Here is a 14,234-nt window from a genome sequence, read left to right as displayed (position 1 = left end):
GCAGGAGGCCCATTCAGCCCCTCGAGCCTGTTACACAGGAACAGGAGGAGGCCCATTCAGCCCCTCGAGCCTGTTACACAGGAACAGGAGGAGGCCCATTCAGCCCCTAGAGCCTGTTACACAGGAACAGGTGGAGGCCCATTCAGCCCCTCGAGCTTGTTACACAGGAACAGGAGGAGGCCCATTCAGCCCCCCTTGAAAGGTATAAGATTCTGAGGGGGCTTGACCAGAGAGGACATTTCCCCCGGGCTGACAAGTCTAGAACCAGGGGTCACCGTCTCAGAAGAAGGGGTCGGCCATTTAAGACAGAGATGGGGAGGAATTAATTCTCTCAGAGGGTCGTGATTCTGGGGAATTCTCTGCCCCAGAGAGCTGTGGAGGTTGGGTCACTTTAGGCGGAGATTGTTGGGTGATGAGGGAGTAAAGGGTTTGCGGGAGCGGGCGGGGAAGTGGACCTGAGTCCATGATCGGATCAGCCATGATCTTGTTGAATGGCGGAGCAGGTTCGAGGGGCCGAATGGCCGGCTCCTGCTCCCATTTCTCGTGCTCTTGTGTCCCATGAATGACGTGGGTTTATCCTGACTCCCAGATCACATCCGGACAGAAGGAATACGGGCCCTTCTGCGGAAACCGAGCGCCCGTCATACGTGATCACTTGTCGAACGTGGTGGAGATACATTTCAGCACCAACGGAGAGGGCGAGGGAACGGGTTGGAAAATAATGTACAGTTCAACAGGTAACACGTCAGAAAGATCAGACGGCAATGAACTTCCCGTCTCGCCTCTCCACGCTAAATCCAAGGCCACTACATACAAAGCTCGGTGGGATAGTGAGCTGCGAGAATATCAGCATCCTACAGTCCCTCGGAACCGAGGAAGACTCACTTCCACTCTGAACACGAGTCCTTCGGTGGCTGAACAGCCCAATACGGAGAGCCACAGTCCCTGTCACAGGGTGGGACAGACAGTGGTTGAGGGAAGGGGAGGGTGGGACAGATAGACGTTGAGGGAAGGGGAGGGTGGGACAGATAGACGTTGAGGGAAAGGGGAGGGTGGGACAGATAGACATTGAGGGAAGGGGGAGGGTGGGGCAGATAGACGTTGAGGGAAGGGGAGGGTGGGACAGATAGACGTTGAGGGAAGGGGAGGGTGGGACAGATAGACGTTGAGGGAAAGGGGGAGGGTGGGACAGATAGACGTTGAGGGAAGGGGAGGGTGGGACAGATAGACGTTGAGGGAAAGGGGAGGGTGGGACAGATAGACGTTGAGGGAAGGGGGAGGGTGGGACAGATAGACGTTGAGGGAAGGGAGAGGGTGGGACAGATAGACGTTGAGGGAAGGGGGAGGGTGGGACAGATAGACGTTGAGGGAAGGGGAGGGTGGGACAGATAGACGTTGAGGGAAGGGAGAGAGTGGGACAGATAGACGTTGAGGGAAGGGGAGGGTGGGACAGATAGACGTTGAGGGAAAGGGAGGGTGGGACAGATAGACGTTGAGGGAAGGGGAGGGTGGGACAGATAGACGTTGAGGGAAGGGGGAGGGTGGGGCAGATAGACGTTGAGGGAAGGGGAGGGTGGGACAGATAGACGTTGAGGGAAGGGGAGGGTGGGACAGATAGACGTTGAGGGAAGGGGAGGGTGGGATAGACAGACGTTGAGGGAAGGGAAGGGTGGGACAGATAGACGTTGAGGGAAGGGGAGGGTGGGACAGATAGACGTTGAGGGAAGGGGAGGGTGGGACAGATAGACGTTGAGGGAAGGGGAGGGTGGGACAGATAGACGTTGAGGGAAGGGGAGGGTGGGACAGATAGACGTTGAGGGAAGGGGAGGGTGGGACAGATAGACGTTGAGGGAAGGGGAGGGTGGGACAGATAGACGTTGAGGGAAGGGGAGGGTGGGACAGACAGACGTTGAGGGAAGGGGAGGGTGGGACAGATAGACGTTGAGGGAAGGGGAGGGTGGGACAGATAGACGTTGAGGGAAGGGGAGGGTGGGACAGATAGACGTTGAGGGAAGGGGAGGGTGGGACAGATAGACGTTGAGGGAAGGGGAGGGTGGGACAGACAGACGTTGAGGGAAGGGGAGGGTGGGACAGATAGACGTTGAGGGAAGGGGAGGGTGGGACAGATAGACGTTGAGGGAAGGGGAGGGTGGGACAGATAGACGTTGAGGGAAGGGGAGGGTGGGACAGACAGACTTTGAGGGAAGGGGAGGGTGGGACAGATAGACGTTGAGGGAAGGGGAGGGTGGGACAGACAGTGGTTGAGGGAAGGGGAGGGTGGGAAGAGAGACGTTGAGGGAAGGGGAGGGTGGGACAGACAGTGGTTGAGGGAAGGGGAGGGTGGGACAGAGAGACGTTGAGGGAAGGGGAGGGTGGGACAGGCAGTGGTTGAGGGAAGGGGAGGGTGGGACAGAGAGACGTTGAGGGAAGGGGAGGGTGGGACAGATAGACGTTGAGGGAAGGGGAGGGTGGGACAGATAGACGTTGAGGGAAGGGGAGGGTGGGACAGATAGACGTTGAGGGAAGGGGAGGGAGGGACAGATAGACGTTGAGGGAAGGGGAGGGTGGGACAGATAGACGTTGAGGGAAGGGGAGGGAGGGACAGATAGACGTTGAGGGAAGGGGAGGGTGGGACAGATAGACGTTGAGGGAAGGGGAGGGTGGGACAGATAGACGTTGAGGGAAGGGGAGGGTGGGACAGATAGACGTTGAGGGAAGGGGAGGGTGGGACAGATAGACGTTGAGGGAAGGGGAGGGTGGGACAGATAGACGTTGAGGGAAGGGGAGGGTGGGACAGATAGACGTTGAGGGAAGGGGAGGGTGGGACAGATAGACGTTGAGGGAAGGGGAGGGTGGGACAGACAGACGTTGAGGGAAGGGGAGGGTGGGACAGATAGACGTTGAGGGAAGGGGAGGGTGGGACAGATAGACGTTGAGGGAAGGGGAGGGTGGGACAGATAGACGTTGAGGGAAGGGGAGGGTGGGACAGATAGACGTTGAGGGAAGGGGAGGGTGGGACAGACAGACGTTGAGGGAAGGGGAGGGTGGGACAGATAGACGTTGAGGGAAGGGGAGGGTGGGACAGATAGACGTTGAGGGAAGGGGAGGGTGGGACAGATAGACGTTGAGGGAAGGGGAGGGTGGGACAGACAGACTTTGAGGGAAGGGGAGGGTGGGACAGATAGACGTTGAGGGAAGGGGAGGGTGGGACAGACAGTGGTTGAGGGAAGGGGAGGGTGGGACAGAGAGACGTTGAGGGAAGGGGAGGGTGGGACAGACAGTGGTTGAGGGAAGGGGAGGGTGGGACAGAGAGACGTTGAGGGAAGGGGAGGGTGGGACAGGCAGTGGTTGAGGGAAGGGGAGGGTGGGACAGAGAGACGTTGAGGGAAGGGGAGGGTGGGACAGATAGACGTTGAGGGAAGGGGAGGGTGGGACAGATAGACGTTGAGGGAAGGGGAGGGTGGGACAGATAGACGTTGAGGGAAGGGGAGGGAGGGACAGATAGACGTTGAGGGAAGGGGAGGGTGGGACAGATAGACGTTGAGGGAAGGGGAGGGAGGGACAGATAGACGTTGAGGGAAGGGGAGGGTGGGACAGATAGACGTTGAGGGAAGGGGAGGGTGGGACAGATAGACGTTGAGGGAAGGGGGAGGGTGGGACAGATAGACGTTGAGGGAAGGGAGAGGGTGGGACAGATAGACGTTGAGGGAAGGGGAGGGTGGGACAGATAGAAGTTGAGGGAAGGGGAGGGTGGGACAGACAGACGTTGAGGGAAGGGGAGGGTGGGACAGACAGTGGTTGAGGGAAGGGGAGGGTGGGACAGACAGTGGTTGAGGGAAGGGGAGGGTGGGACAGATAGACGTTGAGGGAAGGGGAGGGTGGGACAGACAGTGGTTGAGGGAAGGGGAGGGTGGGACAGATAGACGTTGAGGGAAGGGGAGGGTGGGACAGATAGACGTTGAGGGAAGGGGAGGGTGGGACAGACAGTGGTTGAGGGAAGGGGAGGGTGGGACAGACAGTGGTTGAGGGAAGGGGAGGGTGGGACAGATAGACGTTGAGGGAAGGGGAGGGTGGGACAGATAGACGTTGAGGGAAGGGGAGGGTGGGACAGACAGTGGTTGAGGGAAGGGGAGGGTGGGACAGATAGACGTTGAGGGAAGGGGAGGGTGGGACAGACAGTGGTTGAGGGAAGGGGAGGGTGGGACAGATAGACGTTGAGGGAAGGGGAGGGTGGGATAGACAGACGTTGAGGGAAGGGGAGGGTGGGACAGATAGACGTTGAGGGAAGGGGAGGGTGGGACAGATAGACGTTGAGGGAAGGGGAGGGTGGGACAGATAGACGTTGAGGGAAGGGGAGGGTGGGACAGATAGACGTTGAGGGAAGGGGAGGGTGGGACAGAGAGACGTTGAGGGAAGGGGAGGGTGGGACAGGCAGTGGTTGAGGGAAGGGGAGGGTGGGACAGAGAGACGTTGAGGGAAGGGGAGGGTGGGACAGATAGTCGTTGAGGGAAGGGGAGGGTGGGACAGATAGACGTTGAGGGAAGGGGAGGGTGGGACAGATAGACGTTGAGGGAAGGGGAGGGAGGGACAGATAGACGTTGAGGGAAGGGGAGGGTGGGACAGATAGACGTTGAGGGAAGGGGAGGGAGGGACAGATAGACGTTGAGGGAAGGGGAGGGTGGGACAGATAGACGTTGAGGGAAGGGGAGGGTGGGACAGATAGACGTTGAGGGAAGGGGGAGGGTGGGACAGATAGACGTTGAGGGAAGGGAGAGTGTGGGACAGATAGACGTTGAGGGAAGGGGAGGGTGGGACAGATAGAAGTTGAGGGAAGGGGAGGGTGGGACAGACAGACGTTGAGGGAAGGGGAGGGTGGGACAGACAGTGGTTGAGGGAAGGGGAGGGTGGGACAGATAGACGTTGAGGGAAGGGGAGGGTGGGACAGACAGTGGTTGAGGGAAGGGGAGGGTGGGACAGATAGATGTTGAGGGAAGGGGAGGGTGGGACAGATAGACGTTGAGGGAAGGGGAGGGTGGGACAGATAGACGTTGAGGGAAGGTGAGGGTGGGACAGATAGACGTTGAGGGAAGGGGAGTGTGGGACAGATAGACGTTGAGGGAAGGGGAGTGTGGGACAGATAGACGTTGAGGGAAGGGGAGGGTGGGACAGATAGACGTTGAGGGAAGGGGAGGGTGGGACAGATAGACGTTGAGGGAAGGGGAGGGTGGGACTGGTTTGCCGCACGCTCCTTCCGCTGCCTGCGCTCGGTCTCCGCACGCAATTGGCGACGAGACTCGAGGTGCTCAGCGCCCTCCCGGATGCACTCCCTCCACTGAGGGCGGACTGGTCTTTGGGCCAGGGACTCCCGGGTGTGGGTGGGGGATGTTGCACTGTATCAGGGGAGGGGTGTCCCTTGTAACGTTCCCTCTGCCCACCTTTGGCTCGTTTTGCCCGGGAAGGAATCCCGAGTAGAGCGCTTGCTTTGGGTAGTCTCGTGTCTCTGGGGGGGGGACATGCGGACAATGTGGCCCTGCCCAGCGGAGCTGGTCGAGTGTGGTCAGTGCTTCGATGCTGGGGATGTTGGGCCTGGTCGAGGACGCTAACCTTGGTGCGTCTGTCCTCCCGGGGGATTGGCAGGATCTTGCGGAGACAGCGTTGGTGGTCTCGGATGTAAGCGTTTTGATTGGCTTGTCCTCACTAAAGTACTTTGAATCTGGGATTTACAGGAACAACATGTGCACAGCGCAAAGGTTTATTCTCAACCCAAAACTATTAGTTTATTGAGACCAACAAAGCAGAGCCAAAAACCCCTTCCAGATTTGGTTTGAGACAAATAGTGGTGTACCGCAGGGATCAGTGCTGGGGCCCCAGCTATTTACAATCTATATTAACCACTTGGAAGAAGGGACTGAGTGTAACGTAGACAAGTTTACTGACGATACAAAGATGGGAGGAAAAGCAATGTGTGAGGAGGTCACAAAAACCTGCAAAAGGACACAGACAGGCTCAGTGAGTGGGCAAAGGTTTGTCAGATGGAGTATAATGTGGGAAAGTGTGAGGTCAGGCAACTTTGGCAGAAAAAGAATCAAAGAGCAAGTTATTATTTAAATGGAGAAAGATTACAAAGTGCGGCAGTACAGCGGGACCTGGGGGTTACTTGTACATGAAACACAAAAGGTTAGTCTGCAGGTACAGCAAGTGATCAGGAAGGGCCAATGGTATCTTGGCCTTTATTGCGAAGGGGATGGAGTATAAAAGCAGGGAAGTCTTGCTCCAGTTACACAGGGTATTGGTGAGGCCACACCTGGAGTACTGCGTGCACAGTTCTGGTCTCTGTATTTACGAAAGGATATACTTTGCTTTGGAGGCAGTTCAGAGAAGGTTCACTCGGTTGATTCCGGGGATGAGGGGGTTGACTTATGAGGAAAGGTTGAGGAGGTTGGGCCTCTACTCATTGGAGTTCAGAAGAATGAGAGGTGATCTTATGGAAACGTATCAGATTATGAGGGGGCTCGACAAGGTGGATGCAGAGAGGATGTTACAGAGATAGGGAGGGTTGTAGGGGCTGGAGGAGGTTACAGAGATAGGGAGGGGTGTAGGGGCTGGAGGAGGTTACAGAGATAGGGAGGAGTGTAGGGGCTGGAGGAGGTTACAGAGATAGGGAGGGGTGTAGGGGCTGGAGGAGGTTACAGAGATAGGGAGGGGTGTAGGGGCTGCAGGAGATTACAGAGATAGGGAGGGGTGTAGGGGCTGGAGGAGGTTACAGAGATAGGGAGGGGTGTAGGGGTTGGAGGAGGTTACAGAGATAGGGAGGGGTGTAGGGGCTGGAGGAGGTTACAGAGATAGGGAGGGGTGTCAGGGCTGGAGGAGGTTACAGAGATAGGGAGGGGGCGATGGGCCATGGAGTGGATTTGTAAATAATAATGGAGAATTTTGAAATCGAGGCGTTGCTTAACTGGGAGCTAACGTGGGGCAGTGAGCACAGTGGGTGATGGGTGAGTGGGACTGGGTGTGAGTTAGGACACGGGGCACAGGGGGTGATGGGTGAGCGGGACTCGGTGTGAGTTAGGACACGGGGTCAGTGAGCAAAGGGGGTGATGGGTGAGTGGGACTGGGTGTGAGTTAGGACACGGGGTCAGTGAGCACAGTGGGTGATGGGGGAGTAGGACTGGGTGTGAGTGAGGACACGGGGTCAGTGAGCACAGGGGGTGATGGGTGAGTGGGACTGGGTGTGATTTAGGACACGGGGCACAGGGGGTGATGGGTGAGTGGGACTGGGTGTGAGTTAGGACACGGGGTAGTGAGCACAGGGGGTGATGGGTGAGTGGGACTGGGTGTGAGTTAGGACACGGGGCAGTGAGCACAGGGGGTGATGGGTGAGTGGGACTGGGTGTGAGTTAGGACACGGGGCAGTGAGCACAGGGGGTGATGGGTGAGTGGGACTGGGTGTGAGTTAGGACACGGGGCAGTGAGCACAGGGGGTGATGGGTGAGTGGGACTGGGTGTGAGTTAGGACACGGGGCAGTGAGCACAGGGGGTGATGGGTGAGTGGGACTGGGTGCGAGTTAGGACACGGGGCAGTGAGCACAGGGGGTGATGGGTGAGTGGGACTGGGTGTGAGTTAGGACACGGGGCACAGAAGGTGATGGGTGAGTGGGACTGGGTGTGAGTTAGGACACGGGGCAGTGAGCACAGGGGGTGATGGGTGAGTGGGACTGGGTGTGAGTTAGGACACGGGGCAATGAGCACAGGGGGTGATGGGTGAGTGGGAAGGGTGTGAGTTAGGACACGGGGCACAGGGGGTGATGGGTGAGCGGGACTGGGTGTGAGTTAGGACAGGGGGTGATGGGTGAGCGGGACTGGATGTGAGTTAGGACACGGGGCAGTGAGCAGAGGGGGTGATGGGTGAGTGGGACTTGGTGTGAGTTTGGACACGGGGTCAGTGAGCACAGGGGGTGATGGGTGAGTGGGACTCGGTGTGAGTTAGGACACGGGGCAGTGAGCACAGTGGGTGATGGGTGAGTGGGACTGGGTGTGAGTTAGGACACGGGGCAGTGAGCACAGGGGGTGATGGGTGAGTGGGACTCGGTGTGAGTTAGGACACGGGTCAGTGAGCACAGGGGGTGATGGGTGAGTGGGACTGGGTGTGAGTTAGGACACGGGGCACAGGGGGTGATGGGTGAGTGGGACTGGGTGCGAGTTAGGACACGGGGACAGTGAGCACAGGGGGTGATGGGTGAGTGGGACTGGGTGTGAGTTAGGACACGGGGGCAGTGAGCACAGGGGGTGATGGGTGAGTGGGACTGGGTGCGAGTTAGGACACGGGGACAGTGAGCACAGGGGGTGATGGGTGAGTGGGACTGGGTGTGAGTTAGGACACGGGGTCAGTGAGCACAGGGGGTGATGGGTGAGTGGGACTGGGTGTGAGTTAGGACACGGGGGCAGTGAGCACAGGGGGTGATGGGTGAGTGGGACTCGGTGTGAGTTAGGACACGGGGCACAGGGGGTGATGGGTGAGTGGGACTGGGTGCGAGTTAGGACACGGGGGCAGTGAGCACAGGGGGTGATGGGTGAGTGGGACTGGGTGTGAGTTAGGACACGGAAGAGTGAGCACAGGGGGTGATGGGTGATTGAGACTGGGTGTGAGTTAGGACACGGGGCAGTGAGCACAGGGGGTGATGGGTGAGTGGGACTCGGTGCGAGTTAGGACACGGGACACAGGGGGTGATGGGTGAGTGGGACTGGGTGTGAGTTAGGACACGGGGTCAGTGAGCACAGCGGGTGATGGGTGAGTGGGACTGGGTGTGAGTTAGGTCACGGGGCAGTGAGCACAGGGGGTGATGGGTGAGTGGGACTGGGTGTGAGTTAGGACACGGGATCAGTGAGCACAGCGGGTGATGGGTGAGTGGGACTGGGTGTGAGTTAGGACACGGGGCACAGGGGGTGATGGGTGAGTGGGACTGGGTGTGAGTTAGGACACGGGGCAGTGAGCAAAGGGGGTGATGGGTGAGTGGGACTGGGTGTGAGTTAGGACACGGGTCAGTGAGCACAGGGGGTGATGGGTGAGTGGGACTGGGTGTGAGTTAGGACACGGGTCAGTGAGCACAGGGGGTGATGGGTGAGTGGGACTCGGTGTGAGTTAGGACACGGGGTCAGTGAGCACAGGGGGTGATGGGTGAGTGGGACTGGGTGTGAGTTAGGACACGGGTCAGTGAGCACAGGGGGTGATGGGTGAGTGGGACTCGGTGTGAGTTAGGACACGGGGTCAGTGAGCACAGGGGGTGATGGGTGAGTGGGACTGGGTGTGAGTTAGGACACGGGACACAGGGGGTGATGGGTGAGTGGGACTGGGTGTGAGTTAGGACACGGGGTCAGTGAGCACAGGGGGTGATGGGTGATTGGGACTGGGTGTGAGTTAGGACACGGGGCAGTGAGCACAGGGGGTGATGGGTGAGTGGGACTGGGTGTGAGTTAGGACACGGGACACAGGGGGTGATGGGTGAGTGGGACTGGGTGTGAGTTAGGACACGGGGTCAGTGAGCACAGGGGGTGATGGGTGAGTGGGACTGGGTGTGAGTTGGGACACGGGGCACAGGGGGTGATGGGTGAGTGGGACTGGGTGTGAGTTAGGACACGGGGTCAGTGAGCACAGCGGGGTGATGGGTGAGTGGGACTGGGTGTGAGTTAGGACACGGGGTCAGTGAGCACAGGGGGTGATGGGTGAGTGGGACTGGGTGTGAGTTAGGACACGGGGTCAGTGAGCACAGGGGGTGATGGGTGAGTGGGACTGGGTGTGAGTTAGGACACGGGACAGTGAGCACAGGGGGTGATGGGTGAGTGGGACTCGGTGTGAGTTAGGACACGGGTCAGTGAGCACAGGGGGTGATGGGTGAGTGGGACTGGGTGTGAGTTAGGACACGGGGTCAGTGAGCACAGGGTGTGATGAGTGAGTGGGACTGGGTGTGAGTTAGGACACGGGGTCAGTGAGCACAGGGGGTGATGGGTGAGTGGGACTGGGTGTGAGTTAGGACACGGGGTCAATGAGCACAGGGGGTGATGGGTGAGTGGGACTGGGTGTGAGTTAGGACACGGGGCACAGCGGGTGATGGGCGAGTGGGACTGGGTGTGAGTTAGGACACGGGGGCAGTGAGCACAGGGAGTGATGGGTGAGTGGGACTGGGTGTGAGTTAGGACACGGGGCACAGGGGGTGATGGGTGAGTGGGACTCGGTGTGAGTTAGGACACGGGGCAGTGAGCACAGGGGGTGATGGGTGAGTGGGACTGGGTGTGAGTTAGGACACGGGGTGAACAGCCGAGTTTCGGATCACCTCGAATTTACGTCGGGTAGAACGTGGGAGGCCGGCCAGGAGCGCAGTGCTTTGGAACAGTCGAGTCTGGAGGGGAGAGAGACAGGGGTGAGGGTTTCAGCAGTAGATGAGCTGAGGGAGGGAGCCGGAGATGGGCGATGTTTCGGAGGGTGGTGATAAGCGAGTTGAGTCATACTGCGCTGTGCGGTGTTGTGATCGAATGAATGTTGCCCCGTTGAAGTATGTTTTGTGTCCAGCCAAACAGTGTCCAGTCGAGATCTTGGAGCACAATGTCTTGCAGCCAAAGAACTCGGATTACGACTACAAGGATTCGGTTCGAGTGCGTTGCGAAAGTGGATATGAACTGCATGTAAGTTCTTCTCATGTGAACCTCTTCGGGGAACGATCTCGAACTCTGAGGGCCAACTCAATTTCGGGCAATGCTGACAAACCATCGCTCTTTCACCTGATAGGTCCAAGTCAGCATGGATTTGTGAAAGGGAAATCACGCTCCACAAATCTGCTGGAATTTTTTGAGGATGTTTCCAGTAGAGTGGACAAGGGGAGAACCAGTTGATGTGGTATATTTGGACTTTCAGAAGGCTTTCGACAAGGTCCCACACAAGAGATTAATGTGCAAAGTTAAAGCACATGGGATTGGGGGTAGTGTGCTGACATGGATTGAGAACTGGTTGTCAGACAGGAAGCAAAGAGTAGGAGTAAATGGGGACTTTTCAGAATGGCAGGCAGTGACTAGTGGGGTACCGCAAGGTTCTGTGCTGGGGCCCCAGCTGTTTACACTGTACATTAATGATTTAGACGAGGGGATTAAATGTAGTATCTCCAAATTTGCGGATGACACTAAGTTGGGTGGCAGTGTGAGCTGCGAGGAGGATGCTGTGAGGCTGCAGAGCGACTTGGGCAGGTTAGGTGAGTGGGCAAATGCATGGCAGATTGAGTATAATGTGGATAAATGTGAGGTTATCCACTTTGGTGGTAAAAACAGAGAGACAGACTATTATCTGAATGGTGACAGATTAGGAAAAGGGGAGGTGCAACGAGACCTGGGTGTCATGGTACATCAGTCATTGAAGGTTGGCATGCAGGTACAGCAGGCGGTGAAGAAAGCAAATGGCATGTTGGCCTTCATAGCGAGGGGATTTGAGTACAGGGGCAGGGAGGTGTTGCTACAGTTGTACAGGGCCTTGGTGAGGCCACACCTGGAATATTGTGTTCAGTTTTGGTCTCCTAACCTGAGGAAGGACATTCTTGCTATTGAGGGAGTGCAGCGAAGGTTCACCAGACTGATTCCCGGGATGGTGGGACTGACATATGAGGAGAGACTGGATCAACTGGGCCTGTATTCACTGGAGTTTAGAAGAATGAGAGGGGATCTCATAGAAACGTTTGAAATTCTGATGGGATTGGACAGGTTAGATGCAGGAAGAATGTTCCCGATGTTGGGGAAGTCCAGAACCATGGGTCACAGTCTAAGGATAAGGGGGAAGCCATTTAGGACCGAGATGAGGAGAAACTTCTTCACTCAGAGAGTGGTGAACCTGTGGAATTCCCGGCCGCAGAGAGTTGTTGGGACCAGTTCATTGGATATATTCCAGAGGGAGTTAGATGTGGTCCTTACGGCTAAAGGGATCAAGGGGTATGGAGAGAAAGCAGGAAAGGGGTACTGAGGGAATGATCAGCCATGATCTTATTGAATGGTGGTGCAGGCTCGAAGGGCCCAATGGCCGACTCCTGAACCTATTGTCTGTGTTTCTATGTTACACAATCTTTCATCATTAGACAGCCCTCTCGTCCCAGCAATCAATCTGCTGAACCTCCGGTGAATCTCCAAAGCAAGTATAGAACGTAAGAACATAAGAATTAGGAACAGGAGGAGGCCATCTAACCCCTCGAGCCTGCTCCGCCATTCAACAAGATCATGGCTGATCTGGCCGTGGACTCAGCTCCACTTACCCGCCCGCTCCCCGTAACCCTTAATTCCCTTATTGGTTAAACATCTATCTATCTGTGACTTGAATACATTCAATGAGCCAGCCTCAACTGCTTCCTTGGGCAGAGAATTCCACAGATTCACAACCCTCTGGGAGAAGAAATTCCTTCTCAACTGGGTTTTAAATTGGCTCCCCCGTATTTTGAGGCTGTGCCCCCTAGTTCTAGACTCCCCGACCAGTGGAAACAACCTCTCTGCCTCTATCTTGTCTATCCCTTTCATTATTTTAAATGTTTCTATAAGATCACCCCTCATCCTTCTGAACTCCAACGGGTAAAGGCCCAGTCTACTCAATCTATCATCATAAGGTAACCCCCTCATACCGGAATCAGCCGAGTGAATAGTCTCTGTACCCCCTCCAAAGCTAGTATATCCTTCCTTAAGTAAGGTGACCAAAACTGCACGCAGTACTCCAGGTGTGGCCTCACCAATACCCTGTACAACTGCCGCAAGTCTCTCTTACACCGAGACTGCAACCCTCTTTACGAGAAAGCACAACAGAGCATTTTGCCTTCCTCATTGCCTGCTAACTCTCAGAGTTCAGACTGCACAGTACGAGATACTCAAGCAATTAACAGCTTCTCATCGTCAGAACATTTCTGTTTTTCTCTTCAGCCTACGAAAATTCATGAGCTCACCTTTTCCCCACATTATTCTCCACCTGCGACCTTATTGTTGCGTCTGTGTCAGTCAAGCCTCACTGGGTGGTACACTGGCCTCTGAGTCAGGAAACTGTGGGTTTAAGTCCCACCCCAGGGACTCGATCACAAAAATAGCCAGGCTGACACTCCCAGTGCAGTACCGAGGGAGTGCCGCACTGTCGGAGGGGCAGTACTGAGGGAGTGCCGCACTGTCGGAGGGGCAGTACTGAGGGAGCGCCGCACTGTCGGAGGGGCAGTGCTGAGGGAGTGCCGCACTGTCGGAGGGGCAGTACCGAGGGAGCGCCGTACTGTCGGAGGGGCAGTACTGAGGGTGTGCCGCACTGTCGGAGGGGCAGTACTGAGGGAGTGCCGCACTGTCGGAGGGCAGTACTGAGGGAGTGCCGCACTGTCGGAGGGGCAGTACTGAGGGAGTGCCGCACTGTCGGAGGGGCAGTACTGAGGGAGCCCTGCACTGTCGGAGGGGCAGTACTGAGGGAGTGCCGCACTGTCGGAGGGGCAGTACTGAGGGAGCGCCGCGCTGTCGGAGGGGCAGTACTGAGGGAGCGCTGCGCTGTCGGAGGGGTGATACTGAGGGAGCCCCGCACTGTCGGAGGGGCAGTACTGAGGGAGTGCCGCACTGTCGGAGGGGCAGTACTGAGGGAGTGCCGTACTGTCGGAGGGGCAGTACTGAGGGAGTGCCGCACTGTTGGAGGGGCAGTACTGAGGGAGCGCCGCACTGTCGGAGGGACAGTACTGAGGGAGTGCCGCACTGTCGGAGGGGCAGTACTGAGGGAGTGCCGCACTGTCGGAGGGGCAGTACTGAGGGAGTGCCGTACTGTCGGAGGGGCAGTACTGAGGGAGTGCCGCACTGTCGGAGGGGCAGTACTGAGGGAGTGCCGCACTGTCGGAGGGACAGTACTGAGGGAGTGCCGCACTGTCGGAGGGGCAGTACTGAGGGAGTGCCGCACTGTCGGAGGGGCAGTACTGAGGGAGTGCCGTACTGTCGGAGGGGCAGTACTGAGGGAGTGCCGCACTGTCGGAGGGGCAGTACTGAGGGAGTGCCGTACTGTCGGAGGGGCAGTACTGAGGGAGTGCCGCACTGTCGGAGGGGCGGTACTGAGGGAGTGCCGTACTGTCGGAGGGGCGGTGCTGAGGGAGCGCCGTACTGTCGGAGGGGCGGTGCTGAGGGAGCGCCGCACTGTCGGAGGGACAGTACTGAGGGAGTGCCGCACTGTCGGAGGGACAGTACTGAGGGAGTGCCGCACTGTCGGAGCG

General features: G+C 57.5%; 1 protein-coding gene across 1 annotated transcript in view; it reads left to right on the top strand.

The window, feature by feature from the left end:
- The window catches only part of LOC139242643 (complement C1s subcomponent-like), a 46,397-nt gene that overhangs the window by 20,664 nt on the left and 11,499 nt on the right, over positions 1-14,234 (top strand). The window contains exons 6-7 of the mRNA XM_070870447.1: positions 590-737; positions 10,565-10,677. Of these exons, the coding sequence (XP_070726548.1) occupies positions 590-737; positions 10,565-10,677 (261 nt within the window). The remainder of the gene's footprint in view (positions 1-589; positions 738-10,564; positions 10,678-14,234) is intronic.

This window comes from Pristiophorus japonicus, unplaced genomic scaffold (genome assembly GCF_044704955.1).
Source record: "Pristiophorus japonicus isolate sPriJap1 unplaced genomic scaffold, sPriJap1.hap1 HAP1_SCAFFOLD_1406, whole genome shotgun sequence".
Taxonomy (NCBI): Eukaryota; Metazoa; Chordata; class Chondrichthyes; family Pristiophoridae; genus Pristiophorus; species Pristiophorus japonicus.
Note: the sequence above shows the minus strand (reverse complement) of the source record. Positions and strands in the feature narration are given on the sequence as shown.